General features: G+C 40.1%; 1 protein-coding gene across 1 annotated transcript in view; it reads left to right on the plus strand.

Annotated features, from left to right (window-relative positions):
• The window catches only part of SLC1A1 (solute carrier family 1 member 1), a 59,646-nt gene that overhangs the window by 10,630 nt on the left and 32,804 nt on the right, over positions 1-16,212 (plus strand). The window contains exon 2 of the mRNA XM_048503886.1: positions 14,082-14,222. Coding sequence (XP_048359843.1) covers positions 14,082-14,222 — 141 coding nt within the window. The remainder of the gene's footprint in view (positions 1-14,081; positions 14,223-16,212) is intronic.

The raw sequence follows: 16,212 nt of genomic DNA on the forward strand, positions 1-16,212 counted from the left end.
TTGGGTTAAACTTAACAAATTCTGAGACAAACCCCATCCAGAATTTTGAGGATATAATTCTGTAAGTAACTTGAAGTCCAGTTTTATATGTGGGTCTATTGATATATGATTTATCCAGGATAGGAATTCCTTTAACAATTAAGACAAAACAGTTATCTGATGGACTCCTGGAATACATTCATAAATGATCACTGCATTAACTCTTCTCATACAAGAGGACAAAGCATATTACAATTCTGCCCCTTCAGAAACTCAGGCAAGAGGTGACTCGGTGCTAGAAAATACAGGAATTAATTCATTTCTTTAAAAGGAGCAAAAGGTTGACATTCAATAGTTCAATCATGATAATCCCTATGTTATGCTCAGCTCAATACTTAGTATATTCTTCAAGGTTAAAGTAATTATGGTGGTAATAATTATGGTGATGAGTCAGTGTGGTTTCTAGTATGATTTGGAGGTTCAGGCAGACAGCAGACAGAGGTAAATGCTGTTCTGTTGTTCTTGCTGATCCATATCTCCCACTCACCAGCCCTTCCACCCCACCTTCATCCTCCACTGATGAATAGGAACCTGTCAGTGAGAGAAGAAGGAAAATCTGCTGCCTCACCTTTTGGTTCCCTTCGGTATCATATAAAGCTGGTGTTCTCAACTTGTTGAGCTCATGGACACTTTTAATTTTTTGAGAAGAGATAGCAGGGACAATCACAAAATGGCAGCAATGGAAGTGAGGCCCGTCACAGAAAGTAGCTTCCAGGTCGAGGGGTCATAGCTATGACATGCCTCCCTGGAATGAATTATTCAGTCAGATTAGAAGGGCCAGCCAGAAATTCCCTATTTTCTGTTCTATCCAAGACCCTTTGGATTCTGTCCCCAGGACTCAAGAATTAAATGAGTGCCAGAAAACATGATGTCAGGTACATTGGTGACTATGGACATTGCAGCTTAATGAATCTACTTATTGTCAAATTCTTTCTCATTCTTTCTGTCCAACAGGGTTACACAACCCTCTTCCCCATCACAAAATTTTCAGGAACTATTGTAATTCCTGTTCCCTTAGGAAAACCATCTTCATTTCACTGTGATATTTACTGAGATATAAAAAATAAACAGAAGTGTGCTTTTCTGTTCTTCCCATTTGTACAGTCTGTCAATCCTGTAAAGGGCTATAGGGACTTCCAATTTGCTGCATAGTTTTTAAATAAATAAATTATCTGATGACTCCTAATTACTGATTTAACAAGCACTCACCTTTCAAGTTGGCGAGCAGTGAGTGCCTTCCAAGTCACAATCTGAGTTCAAATAGGGTAGGCTCAACAAGCCCGTCCAATTCCTAACGTTAGTGCTTTTCCCTATACAAGACACATGGGTTTGCTGCAATTAAAAGGATTTCCTGGAAGCCAAAAGTAGGAAAACCAGTGTTTACTATTAGTTTGAGGCCTCTAAGTATAACTCAGGTGCTAGGAACAATAGTATAAAAATAAAAATCTGTTCTATAATCATAAGAATTTTGTTTCATCCTTAGTGCAATTTTTAAATTTTCTTTTAAAAAAACTGAAAAAAGAGGAAATGGACAAAACTTAAAATCTAGTAAGATTTTTTTTAAAAAAAAAAGCTTCACAAAAAGATAAAAATATTACATCTGTGGTGGTGAGTTTACACATATATTTCTGTAAACAGTTTTCACATATCTAAAAATAAGTCTATATGCAATTGCCATGTATACGCCATGTGTTCAAAGTTCTGAGAAATTCTGTCCATTGATTCACCGAGGATGAGCTTTTATCCTTCCAGGTCTGTCTTTTAACTATCGTAAGTCCATGGAGTGTCCATTTTCATCAGTTAGCCTCCAAGAGACAATACGTAGTACGTAGACATCCTCAAAAATCAATGAACATTCTAATACAAAATTGATATAAATAATAACTTCTTCCCAAAAAATGGAATGACTGGACATGCCTAAAGCATGTGTTTAAGGGATGCATCCTGTGAGTCACAATGCAAACAATTAGACATTTTACTCAATCCTTTGATGAAGAGTTGCTGTGGTATCCAGTGTATCCTAAACATAATTTTTTGCTGAATAAGTCTCGGCTTAAGATCCATGGAGAGAGCAGGTTAAGACCATGGTTCATTGCTTTGACAAAACAGGGCAGTCTAGCTCTTTCTTCCATTCATTCCTGAGACTGTGCATATCATATTTATTAATTGACTTAAAATATTTATAAACAAATATTGTAGGTTTTGTTTTCTGCCTTGATTCAATTAGAGTTTCCAGGAGCAAAGGGGGCTATGAGACACTTGATGCCACAGGGCATTATTTAGATACCAACAAATGCTGAAATTGCAAATATTGCCAAACTATAGAAGATGACGTCATATCTAGATCTCAGCTGAGAAAATTACAAAAACTCATCATCATAATCTATCAGTTGACACAAGATGACACTCTTAATGCTACTCGGAGTTCTTCTCACTGATATTTTCCTTCCTCTCTAGACTTAATGCTAAATTATATAAAATAATTTACAGGATGACACATTTTTGGAAATAAAATTTTAAAACAACTCCATGTGTGTTTCTACATAAACTATTCAAGTTAATGTTCGGTGTATACAAAACAAGAATATTCTGACTTTTTCTGATGCATTTGCTATGTTTACAAATTCATAATTATCAAATTGAAATTTGTAGTAAGTGCAGTTAATTTACTCCAAATAAATCATGACTGCCTAGAAATATAACTGGTGGCTTCAGTTATTTCCTGTCATGATACTGAGCAAGGAATTTTGTGTAGTATGCCACTGTGCATTACAATACTTCCTTAAACAACTGAAATGCTTATTCTTTATTTTCATCATTGAATACAATGCTCTTCATTCAAACAAAATAAATTCAACATTAAAAAACAAAAACAAATGTGAATAGCATCTGCCTAAACACACAAATCTAATACAGATGTCAAATTGTTTCATTTGAAAACTTCTTGCTTTAAACTGAAGTACGAAACAAGCATTCTGAAATTGGAAATGTTTCTTCAGCATAAAGCACAGATAATTGATGTTCAGTTCATTTCCTCCTTTTTGTGTCTGTGAAAGCAGACTACTACATATTTAAAAATCAGGGTTTTGATCCACAAGAGATAAAAATGTTATGTTGTTTCCTCCTTGGTGAATTATTTTTAAGTTTCTAGCACTCTACAGTCTCAGATCAGTATGTACTGACTTCATGGTGTCAGAGATCATACTCTGAGGATGCAACAGTATAAGAAAAGGAAATATATATTTTGTGATATGCATCGTCATCAATACATCTAATACTCAACATGACCTAATGTATGGATGTTTAAATCCAGAGGCTGGGACAATGAACAGATAAGAGACATCTTTCTACAAACCTGAGAGCTCAAGCTTAACAACAAAAACCTGAACTCTCCCTAGAAGCTATAATTATTAAACTGAGGCTAGCATACATTGGTCATATTCTGAATAGACAAGACTCACTGGAAAAGACAATAATGTTAGAAATAGTTGAAGCCAGCAGGAAACGAGGAAGACCCAGCATTAGATTGATTGACTCAATTAAGGAAGCCAAGGCCCTCTGTTTGCAAGGGCTGAACAAGGCTGTAAGTGTGACATTATGGAGGTTATTATTTCATAGGGTCACCATAAGTTGAAAGCAACTTGACAGCAGTTAATGCATACATTTATAGTGGGATTAAAACAAAACCCAATAATAGGAGAACACCTGTACCTTTAGAAAATGAATGTCCTCTACAGAGGGTTGGTAGGCAACCACATGAATATTGCCATTCTTCAAGCCTTGGTTTCTGGCAATAAAAGACAGGGAGGGGAAGATAATTTTTCAAGGCTCCTTTGACTTTTAAGGAAGGACTCATCTTGGTAGGTTTGCCAAAATTCAAGCGGGGGCTTGGGATCTCCTAGAATTACAGCTGAATTCCAGACTACATACTCAATTATTTATTTATTATTTAATTAAAATATTTATTCCACTTATCCTGGAAAAAATGGATGCTTTGGATGATGGACTGCATGCCATTATAACCACCTGGGGTCCTTCCCCTCCCTAAATCCTGCCCTCCCCAGGCTCCACCTCAAAAACTCCAGGAATTTCCCAACCCAGAGTTGACAAGCCCACATCTCGACCAGGCTCAGCAGCAACCACCAGGTAACTTAACAGCACGCAATAAGCATGATTTGACCAGGACTAGCTGCTTGCTGCAGCCACCCCACCCATGAAAAGTCGATATGTGTAATAGATAGTTTCAGACTAGGATATAGAAGACTCAGGTTCAAATCACCAGTCTGCAGAGGAGCCTCTCTGGGTGACCTTGGACATTCTCAGCCTTACCTACTTCACAGGGTTGTTGTGAAAATTAGGGTTATAAACCTTTCCCATATCAATTTAGAAGACTGGTGTATACTTGAAGGCAGTCCGCTCAGATACCATGACAGGTCTAATTAACACCTTGTGTAAGGCTGTTACACCTGCGGGATTATTGTACCTGTGGGACTGCTTTGCCTAACACAAACCTCAAGGGGTGTTATGCTCTACTGGAAATAATCTCCTGGTGGTTCCTGGCTTTAGAAGCAACTGGCTGTCCTCAACCGAAGCCAGACCTTATTTTACTCTTGCTCCAGTGTGTGGGAACTCTCTGTCAACTGAGACCTCAGCCTTGCAGGATCTGGTTCAATTCCACAGTGCCTGTAAGACAGATATTCTGCCAGGCCTGTGATTGAGGCAGCAACGATTACATCCTTGCTGGTCTCCTTATCCTTTTTAGTTACGGTACTTTTATTCATTTGATTCTGTTAGCTGTTTTGGTCTTGGTTCTTCTGTTTTTCCCCCCTTTTACCTCCTTGCGTTCCTCCCTCTTTGGTTTGTCATCCTGTATAATGTGAATGAAATTAAATAACTGGAGTGCTGATAGGGATTTTAATCAAAGAGGTTTTTAATTGTATTATGTATTTTAATTGATTTATATTGTTGTTAGATGCTCTGGTCAGGTAAGGGGGGGGATACAGATCTAATAAAATAAAATATGTAAAGGTCAGTGTATAAATGAAGTAAATAAATGATGACTATATCTGAAGAAGCAGATAAAAGACAGATTGGTGAGAGGAAAAAAGTGAAGGAAATAGAAAAAGGTGAGGATATGGGGGTTGTCAGTAGAAGGAAAAGAAAAAATAGTTGGGGGGGGATACAAAGGAAAGTGGTGCTCCCCAAAAAGTTCTCTGCAGGTTCCCCACTGTGTGATGGGCCCTTCCCCAGCAGCCAGCACTGAAGACGTGAAGGCAGATAAAGTTCCTGGTGGGCAGGAAAGAGAAGGAAGAAGGAAAAGGGATGGGGGCTTTCAGGAAAGAAATATATTAAATAGTGGAGGAGGGGAAATGAGATCCCCCCCCAAAAAAAAATCCTTAAGGGTTCTGTGATTGTCATAAATTAATAGCCAGGTATTGGCAAGGATCTTCCTGTATGATCAATTTTTGCACACACACAAAATCTTCCATATGCAAACTAGACCATACCTCTTCCAGGAAAGCAATGCTTTATTTAATGTTTATCATATTTTCCATGCAGTCAAAGCACTACATTTGGTTGCTAGGGAAATATGCCTTCCAAATTGTGCATTCATAGTATTTATAATTGCAATATGGATTGTGGTTGCGTGAGTGTCTGAAGTGTATACGGACTACAGATTGTGATATAACTTCTACTGTTCCTTCCAACCATCCATGACATACTAACCTACTTTGCCTAATTTTTTTTCTTTAGCTTCAATATCTGTTGGAGGCTTATACACTTTTTTATAGTGCAATTTACGCATGGAATGAACATGTCTATGTATAAAGACATACATGTTTTTTTTAAAAGCAGTGAGCATAAGCAGGACTGCTAGCTACAATTTTTATTTATTTATGAAATTTGTTTACTCCCTTTAAAAAAATGTATCATAAAAACTGCTAACACTGAAACCATGTTTAAATTACTGTTTTGTGTGGTTTTAATATGTAAGGGAGAGATGACTGGGGGAATTTTTAAGGGCACCTTGCACTGGGCTCAGGGGCAAATTGAGAATCAGTGTAAATGGGTCAAGACTGGAGTGATATGGTTTCTTTAAGTCACTCCAGCCAACATTCTGACTTCAGCTTTCATAACCAAATGAAGTTTCCAAACCCTGCTTAGAGCACACTGCAGTACCTACTCTACATACTACCCTACCATAACAGCAGCTGCATACCCACTGAGTGGATCTAGACAGTTGTCTAGGGTACCAGAGTGCATGGTGTGCCAAGGGAACCAAAAGTCTCTTGCAGGGACAGGTTGCAGCCCTGAACAATGCCCCCAGTCCCAATGCAACTGTCTGGGATGCCCTGCTCACCCTGTCTGCCTTCTGGCATGAAGGAGGGTAGGAGGAAAAGCAGGCAGCTGCCAGCTACACTATGCCTGACTCCTCTTTCCCCCTTCAGGTTCACAGCTATGCAAGGCAGATTGCTTAACATGCTTTTTATACCCTGGCCCATAACAGAGGGAGGAATAGCAGATGGCTGGAAGCTCCACCGCATTTCCTCCCTCCAGCTTTGAGGTGGCTGGGGGCATGGAGACTCTCTTTCCCCTACCCATTCCTGTGAGAAGAAGGGAGGGAGCTCTTCCATGCTCCTTCCATCTTTGGGGCTCAGAGTATTCCTGGGCTGCAGAAGATCTGTGTGGAAACCCAGACAGGGTGTGCTGCTAGCAGCCAGAGGCATACCGCTATAAAATGGCACCTGGAGCTTGCCCTGAGTGCTGCGCCCCTCTGCACCCAGCCCTCGGGCAAGCTCTGCCCACTACCCTGCCACACATACCCCACTGAACTCCCCCTTTTCCCACCCCAACCCTGACAAAAAAATCAACAAACCTTTTCTCCATCCCTCTGAGCAGTGCTGTGTCTGGCAAGACATTGGGGGTGGGGGGGGGGGACAAGGGAATGAGCTTGTCCTCCCTGGCCTTGTCCCCACTGCTCTCAGTGTCTTGCCAGGCACAGCACTGCTCAGAGGAATGGAGGAAAGTTAAATGCACCTAGCTTTCCTCAGTCACTGCAAGCGATACTGCTTCTCAAATTTTTAATTCGCATATTTAGTAAAGGCTCATGGATATGCTGTTAAAAAAAATTAAATTTATTTTTAGTTTTATACCCTGCCCATCCCAGAAGGGCCCAGGGCAGCAACAACATGTTAAACCTACATTACAGTTAACAATCATAATTTTAAAAATGCTTTCGATAGCTGAAAAGATATCCCAAAGGCAGAACCATGCCTGCTAAAAGATATATTTTTAAAGTCAGTGGACCTGTGTGTCTGGGGCATCTGATGTACCTGTGCCTGGCCTGGTAGGGGGTCTGGCCTCGGGGGGGGGGGGGGGGCAGACAGGCTTGGGCACCATTTTGCCCTGGGCTCTGTTTCTCTTCCCTATGCCTCTGCTATATGGATTGGGCTGTAAAGGCATTATGTACACAGTACAATAGAATGTCCAAGTAAGATTGGTACATGTGTTTGTCAGCAAGAACTGTTAAAACTTGGATCTGTGAAACAGGAGTAGTATTAGGACAAGAAAACTTTCTGCTCTTCTTATCTAGCATCATGTGACCTTAGTTCACACTGATAAGGATATATTCTTCTCGGTGGCGGAACAAGCTTTGGCTCTCCAACATCAACTTCTCCAACAGCTGAGCAAGAGAGAAACTTTCTGGATCTGCACATTAGTTACTTTGATACCATGAGGATTAAATGAGGAGACTGATTTGTTGTGTTTATAAAAACAGTTTCCCCTCTGGTTGTTCTAACTCCAATTTGTTTTTGCCAGTTGGGCATATTATATGATTATCTTCTTTCCCTTTACACCCCACTTCCCCGCTTTGTCTTATCAGCATCCCTCCCCTCTCCTTTTTTTCCTTTTCCTTGATAACTCTACCGATCAGGAGATATTGCATTATCAACCCTCCTTTGAAATATATATATTTCTTCCATATATATATATGTAAAATGCAGGATAGCATGGTTTGATGGTTATCTGTAAAGGCTCTAAGATCTGTTATGTCAGCACACATGTGCTTTGGATGGAATGCACCAAGACCTAGGCCAACATAAAACTGGTAAACATTCTGTCTTCCTTGTGGCAATCACATTAAACGGTGTTACTGCAAGCAAGAGATACATGTACAAAATAGATCTTTAAGACTAGGGTGTTAAATTCCAATGACGACATGCTTATGGGCAAATGGGTACGCTTGAAGTTAATCAGATTAATGATATTTCCCTCATAACTATTAGCCCACCAGCCATGCATGGCAGCCCACGGAGTCCCCAATAAGTTTCCTTTTTATTATCTCTCTGTAACTGAGGAAACAAGCAGGATGCCAAACAAAGAAGGTGACAGAACATGAACTACACTTGGCTTGGTGGGTTACAGATTTCTCTAATACAATGTGATCTTAACTAAATTATCTTTTAAAACCATGTCTTTTCACCATTCTGCAAGTATAATTACCCAACAGTTGAAGCCAGTTGAGGTTAATGAATCATACATAGTATCTAGTTTGCTTCCTGCTTTTCAAGATAACCTGAAACACATCTGTGCAATATAAACTTACTGTTAGCCTGTGCAGAACTGAATGAATGAATATATTTGCATGGATTTCTCTTCCATCATTCATTTTAAGAAATTGTTCCAGGAAATAGTTACTCCATAAATACCAATTGGTTTTCAGAGACAGAATTGTCCAGCCCAACCCTAACATTTTCACAATACATTGCAAAACAAATATGTCATGCCGTCTCCTCCTCCTCTTTTAAAAGTTATAAGCAATCTGAACTTGCTCAACCTAAGCCTTTAATTTTCTTGATCTTTCTCAACAACCGTGCTATCTGTAAACATTTCTTGACAAGGCTTTCTCAGTACCACACTCTAGCTAGAGATTATTGTTCTCATTGATTCTGCATAGGAGTTCAGCACTTCAGCAAATATTTAGGCAGAGAGGGAGACCTCTAAAGATTCATGGAAACTTTTCTTATTCTGGACAGTTCTCTGAATAAGGGCCAAAATACATGTGACATGAATAATTACATAGGTGCCCAACCCAACTTGTCATAAGTGGAACTGGTGTGACTCCTCTTGTAAGCTTTGTGTTGACTCTGTGCTGCTCTAAACACTGCAAGATGGGGAGAGACTTCAAACTTCTCTCTTGTTCCATTTTCACTAGCAGAAATGGTCACAGAGGAGGCTTATTTGTCCCTTCATGCAGCCATTTCTGCTGATCAAAATGGCGCCAGTGAGAGCCTGCAGCAAAGCAACACACTGCTTTTAGAGTGAGTTACACTGATTCTACATATGACTACAAGTCTGGTCAGGAAGTGATCTTCTCATTCATATTGCATTGTGCATTTTGACTCTGAGAGGAAGGTTGTTGAAAGAGAATAAAGAGGGAAGCAAGATAGGAGGATTGGAAGGACAGTAGACTCTCTGTTCCTAGAAAATCCCCCTCCTCAGCAGAACCATTAAAGACAGTTGGATTACTGTTGATCAGTAGTCAGTAAATAAATCATAGAAGGTGGTGTGTATTTTGCTACATTTTTCCAGCATTGTGCTTTATGCCAGTACTAGTGATTTAAAGCAGCTGTTCAGTAATTCTACAGCACTCAGTGAAATACACACTACTTTAAGGTAGTAGTATCATGGATCTTTCAGATACTTCTAAGTAAACAATGGTCGGTAAGGCATAGAGTGGTCTCATGTTGTGCTGTTCCCACCGTACAATAGATCCCATGCTCAGGGACTTTATGTGTGCTGCCAGTTTTATACTAGTATAACTATCATAGACTCCTCTGAGGAAATTTAGTCGGAGAGTGCTAAGAGTTCCAAACCCCCCTTACCTCACACAGACCACAGGTCCCTTGGGAGAAGTATTTACTGCTAAACCAATTTCTATGTCTGTAGTGAATTATAATTTAGTGCCATCCAGTCACAACTGACTTATCGTAACCACCTCATCAGGATTTCTGAGCTATTAAGGCTGCTGCAGTCATTATACATCAACGTTTTTTGATACAACACTGACTAACTTACTGCAGCATACAGGAACACATGTGGCAACTGATATCTTACATTTAAGAAGTAATCCTACTGAAAACAAGGCTTAATTGTTCAAGACCTCTCTCTTTTAACTAGAATTACATGTACTCATCAACGATTTATTCAATTTAGTCAGAATTGTTATTAAATTCTGACTTACAGCCAGTGGTGGGGTTCAAACAATTTAACAACTGGTTGTTTACAAGCACCATTTAAACAACCGGTTCTGCTGAAGTGGTGTGAAAGTGCTGAATCCCACCACTGCTTACAGCCCAATCCAGAGGACTTCAGGGACAGTGTCACTGCCGCACCACCTCCAGAGGGTTTCCAGGCAATGCAGGGTGTCAAAGGTCTGACCTGGCCCTTGGGGTGGTTGCAACACGAAGCTGTGAGCTCTGAACCAAAACTCCAGACACAAAATATATATTTTTAGATTTTATTAAAGAAAGTAAAACATAGGTTTAAAAACATAGCAGTAAACACAAAATTAAGGTGCAATTCAGTTACACAAATAAAACAACAAAAGCTACAATCTACATACCAGAAAGAAATATTTGCAGGCAAAAAGGTACTAGTTATCTTCATTACACATGCAAAGTTCCAATAAAATCTTCAAGCAGAATAAATGCCAAAGCATAGCACAAAGATAGAAGAGAAAGTAGAGTGCCAACACTGATAGAGCTAATTAATGGTTTAGGCTGACCACACCAGGTGATCATTGATTAACCAATCAGGGTCTGCCTTGATCAGAAAGTTCTAGCTCAGGGGTAGGGAACCTGCGGCTCTCCAGATGTTCAGGAACTACAATTCCCATCAGCCTCTGTCAGCATGGCCAATTGGCCATGCTGGTAGGAACTGATGGAAATATAGTTCCTGGAAAGAAGCTGCATGGCCAATTGGCCATGCTGGTAGAACTGATGGGAGATGGATTCAGGCTGTCTATCAGGAAACTCAGGGATTCTATTCAACAATCCAACCTACCCCTCCCTCTAAAACAAGACCTTTTCAATTAGTCTCCAGCTGAGTAGTTCCAGTTGCGTAGAATTAATGAAAATGATTGCAACTCTCTAACAAACACTAAGACCTTGGAGAGACAGTACACTCATTCCCAATTAAACACATCTGCTTTCTAAATTCTTTGAGCTCAAGAGAGGTAAAAAGATTTTTCTAGGCCTTGCAGAAAACAAAATGAATTTTCTTGTGACACAGGAAGACAGCACCCAAAAAAATCCTGACCACCTAATAGCTCTCCATTTCACGAAACAGACTTATGCCACCTTTCAGATGATTACATCTGAGGGCTGCACCATGGTCATTCCCAGACTGAAGGCCCAGTGGAAGCCAATTACGGCTGGCTCTACTCCCAGGAACACCCCTAGCCCACCCCCAGCTGTGCTGATAATCAGGTTTAGGCTGATGCAGCTCTAAGGCCTCAGCCCACTTCTGGATGCTGCTGAGCTGTGTAGCTCCCACCCACTACCCTCTTTATTCCTCTGCCAGTACATTTGCCACTTGTGCTGGTGAGGTAGGAGCCCATGCTGATTGTTTTCTCTCTCCGCCCCCAGTATTGGGCTACCTGAGTCCTATTAAAGTATGCCTTGGACCTCTAGACTTGAATATTTTAATTTTTATTCGTTCATATGATTGTTAGTCTATTATAGGCTGAATTTGGTGAAAACCTAACTCAGGAAACTACTTTTAAAAAACCGACAACACTATAATGAGAAACTATGTGCTTTAATCCAATTGATTTTCACATAGTTCAAGATCAGGTTCAAGAAAAACATTCTTCTTCTGACACTTGAAGCCCAAGCCCTATAAGGAAAGGCAAAGGGGCTTGGGAATGTTTAATTTGGAGAACAGGAGGCTGAGGGGAGAATGATTACTCTCTTTAAATATTTGAAGGGCAGTCACTTACAGAAGGGCAGGGAGGTGTTCCTGTTGGCAGTAGAAGATAGGACTAAAATAATGGGTTTAAATTATGGGTGGAAAAGTTCCAGCTGGATGTTAAGGAAAACATTTTTACAGTAAGAGTTGTGCAACAGTGAAATTGGTTAGCTAGCGAAGAGGTGAGCTTCTCATTCCTGGAAATCTTTCAGCAGTGGCTGGACAAACACTTATCAGGGATTCTCTAGGCTGATCCTGCACTGAGCAGGGGTTTGGACTTGATGGCCCGTATGGACCCTTCTGACTCCATGATTCTATGAAATAGTTAAAGTTGTCTGACAAAATACGTTGCTCTGTGCAAAGTTGTGATATAATTAAAAGCAAGATTCCGAGAGAAAAAGCATGCACTTTCATCCTTGAAAGTTCTCTTTAAAACAACATATATATCCACATCAAATTTCATAGCATTGGCAAAATGACTGCAGGGTTTCAGTTTTTGTGAACAGAGATTCAGTGCATAAATAAACTCTGCAAAAGTATAAGTGTGGGCCCAATCCAGCTAACTGTGATTTCCCACTTATTCCATTATTTACATTTATCTTCATTGCTTAAAAAATGGTGATACCAGACAATTGCTCAATAAGGCAGCTGCTGTGTGTAAGGAAAATGTATCCCTCACTCAGGATCTGGACCAAGATAAAAATGTGAATATGACAATGCCATTTTAAGCATATTCTAGGGCCATTGCTTAGAAGGGTGTAAGGATTGCATTGTTGGAAACCGATTAAGACATTCATTTTGAGGACTTAATTGTTATTTTCTCTTTTTTTCACGGCCTCCCTTTACTCTGTCAATCCAGGGGAAATTTTCTTGGGAGTCAAATTTAGACCTACAGTTCTGTGTTTTTGTTCACTTCAAGTTATTAATCCCTGGTTACTCTTTTCTGCTTTTCCGTTAAATATAATAATTTAATTAATCTTGAGGAAACTCTGCTGGTCTTGGTTATGTAGGATTATCCAGGATGGCCACTAACCTGGAAAGCTTTAAAAAGGGCTTGGACAGATTTATGGAGGAGAAGTCGATCTATGGCTACCAATCTTGATCCTCTTTGATTTGAGATTGCAAATGCCTTAGCAGACCAGGTGCTCAGGAGCAGCAGCCGCAGAAGGCCATTGCTTTCACATCCTGCACGTGAGCTCCCAAAGGCACCTGGTGGGCCACTGCAAGTAGCAGAGTGCTGGACTAGATGAACTCTGGTCTGATCCAGCAGGCTAGTTCTTATGTTCTTATGTATCTAGGCCTTTTGAAGGGAGGTGTTGCCCAGTGAATTGAAGAGGGTAATTTGGGTACTCCCCAAATTACAGTAAAATCTCCAAACTAGGATGGCGGCAGTAAATACCTGATCTATTCTGGGATGCATGGGGGGGGGACTCAGAAGAGAGGGGTGCAGACTGCTACCCAAAATAGAGAACCTCAGATAGATCCTTTCTTTACCCACAGCTCTCTTTGCTTCCTCAACACATATCGACAGGCAGTGGTGTAGCACCAACGGGGCTGGGGAGGGAGCGACACCACAGGCGCACGCTGCAATGGGGGCGGGGCAGGGGAGTTCTGGGGCAGGGGTGGGCAGTGCTGCGGCAGGAGTGTAGGGTGCACGCATGCCCTGGGCGCAATTCCCCCTTGCTCTTCCCCTGTCGATGGGGCATAGGTACAGATGTCTTCTTTATATTCTTTGTGAAATTGTGTATGCCATTCAATGATGAAGAAAGTTCAAATCTATCAGAACCCTGTGTACACTTCTTAGAGAAATACTTTGAATATTCTCCAGTGGGAGGAGTGAGTCATCTGTGAGGGCTTTAACAGAAAGGAGCTTCTATAACTAACTGTAAGATTAGCCACCTCCATGGTTTAAGGGAATCTTTTGCCACTGACATCGTGCTGCTTTGAAAATAATACATGTTTTAATTTCTATGGTTATTTTTAATGCTAAAATTAAAAATACCTTCAAAATATTTATTACCTGCTCTTCTTGATATTAAATCTGTTTTTATATTTCTCTCTGATTTTAGGCATTGGACTAGGAGTTGCTGTTCGAGAATATGGGAAACTCTCCAGTCTCGACAAGTATTACTTTTCATTTCCAGGAGAGGTTCTTATGAGAATGCTTAAGCTCATCATACTACCATTAATTATATCAAGCATGATAACAGGTAAGGCAAAAATTGTAGTCATGTTTCATTTTGGCTCATTCTATAAATAAAACCTATGTAGTAAAAAGGCCATGTGGTTTCCTGTTCAAAGGAGTAGCCCCATCCCCCTCTGGAGCTGGTACAGCCCTGTGCCAATATGGGTGCCCACCCTGCTAGTGCAAGAGGCGAATGCGCTGGTGAGGGCGCTGGCACAAAAAGCTGCATCAGCATGGCTAGGGAGCATGGTGCGGGCAAAGTTGAAATTAATTGGCTTCCTTCTGGCCTTTGGCCACCACAACATGGACATTTGGGGTTTGGACTTACACTGCCCTTTTGAGTGGCGTAGGCCCATAGAGCCCAATGGAGGGTTTCTCGGCAGCAGGGAAGCTTTTTCTGTTTTTAGCCTCTCCATTCTGCCTAGAAGCCCTCCTGGAGGCAGTGAAGCAGTTCCAAAGTGGTACTGCGGCTCATTGATGCAGGCTCTGAATTGGGCTGTTAAAAATTTATTATTTGTTCCCAGATCATTGCAACTCTGTTTAAGTAAATGTTTATTATTAAGGCACCAAATGTGTGTTGAGAGGCTAATTTTTGTTTCATAAAATATTAGAAGAGGGACATTTTCAAAATGATTTTCAGAGTAACCCTAAACTAAATATTGTGTATCTTTTTTCTTTTCTTTTAAAAAATTACCATTACAGTTAAAAATATTACATCACACTCTTTTCACAGATTTAAGGCTACCTGCCATGCCAAGCCACTGATATATTCCCACAAAGTCATCAGGAATTGGTTCAAGCTGGTCTTTGATAATAATAACTTCTTGAATGGGATGATGTACCAGCTTTGGAAAATTGATCCCAGCTAACTTTAAAACCAGTCCTCTAAGAGAGCAATCCTAAGCAGGTCTATTCAGAATCGTATCCAGGTTTATTCAGTGAAATTTATTCCAGGAAAATGTTTTTAGGATTGCACTGTAAGTTTTGCCTTCTCATGTAGTATAAAAAATAAAGTTCATTAAGAAGTGAAACTGCAGATTTAATGTGAATGAGAAGATAGGAAAGCTGCAATTGTTCACCCATCTCTTCAGTGTACATTTCAGAATGAATTCATTAACGGATTCCAGTGAGGCATTTTGAAAATGTGCTAATAGAACTAAATTCTCTTAATGAGTCTTTCAGGATGTTCCCTAAAGTAATTGTTACAGCTAATAATAAATAGGATCCCTTAACATCAAAAACAAACCAGCCACAGAAAAGATCTCTCGATCTCTCTCTCTCTCATTCTCCTCGGATGACTCACCAAATATGCAGAAAAATATGATATCAGAAATTAACCAAAATGTGGAAAATTCCAAAGTTGGCCAATTCTGAGAGCTAATTAAAAGACAAAATTAAATAAGGAAATTATCCTTCTAAAGTCCTGAAGAGTTATATACCGTATATACTCGTGTATAAGTTGACCCGCATATAAGTCGAGGCACCTAATTTTACCACAAAAAACTGGGAAAACTTATTGACTCGCGTATAAGTCGAGGGTGGGAAATGCAGCATCAATTGAGGCATCAGTAGGTTAAATGTTTTTGAATATTTATTTTAAAGAAAAACAGTAATCTGGCTCTGTAAGTGGAAAAGAGGGTCAACAAGAACAATATGGTATCAGCAATAACTTTAAAAGTACAAAAACCTTAGCTCAACCAGCAACCAAACTAAAACACAAGAGTTAAAATCCTTCAAAACTGGATTCCTCATCATCATCTGTATGTCCAAATGTAACCCAACTTAGATTTTAAGAGGGATATTATCAGAAATGAAAAATCTACTATTAGCTTCCATTGTAAACAATGGGGGATGGGGCATCCCCTTTGGGGGTCAATAACTTTGGATCCCCTGACCCAAACTTCACCAAACCTGGCTGGTATCATAAAGAGACTCTCCTGATGAGACCAGCCAGGTTTGGTGAAGTTTGGTTCAGAGGGTCCAAAGTTACGGACCCTCAAAAGGATAGCCCCATC

This window comes from Sphaerodactylus townsendi, linkage group LG07 (genome assembly GCF_021028975.2).
Source record: "Sphaerodactylus townsendi isolate TG3544 linkage group LG07, MPM_Stown_v2.3, whole genome shotgun sequence".
Classification (NCBI taxonomy): Eukaryota; Metazoa; Chordata; class Lepidosauria; order Squamata; family Sphaerodactylidae; genus Sphaerodactylus; species Sphaerodactylus townsendi.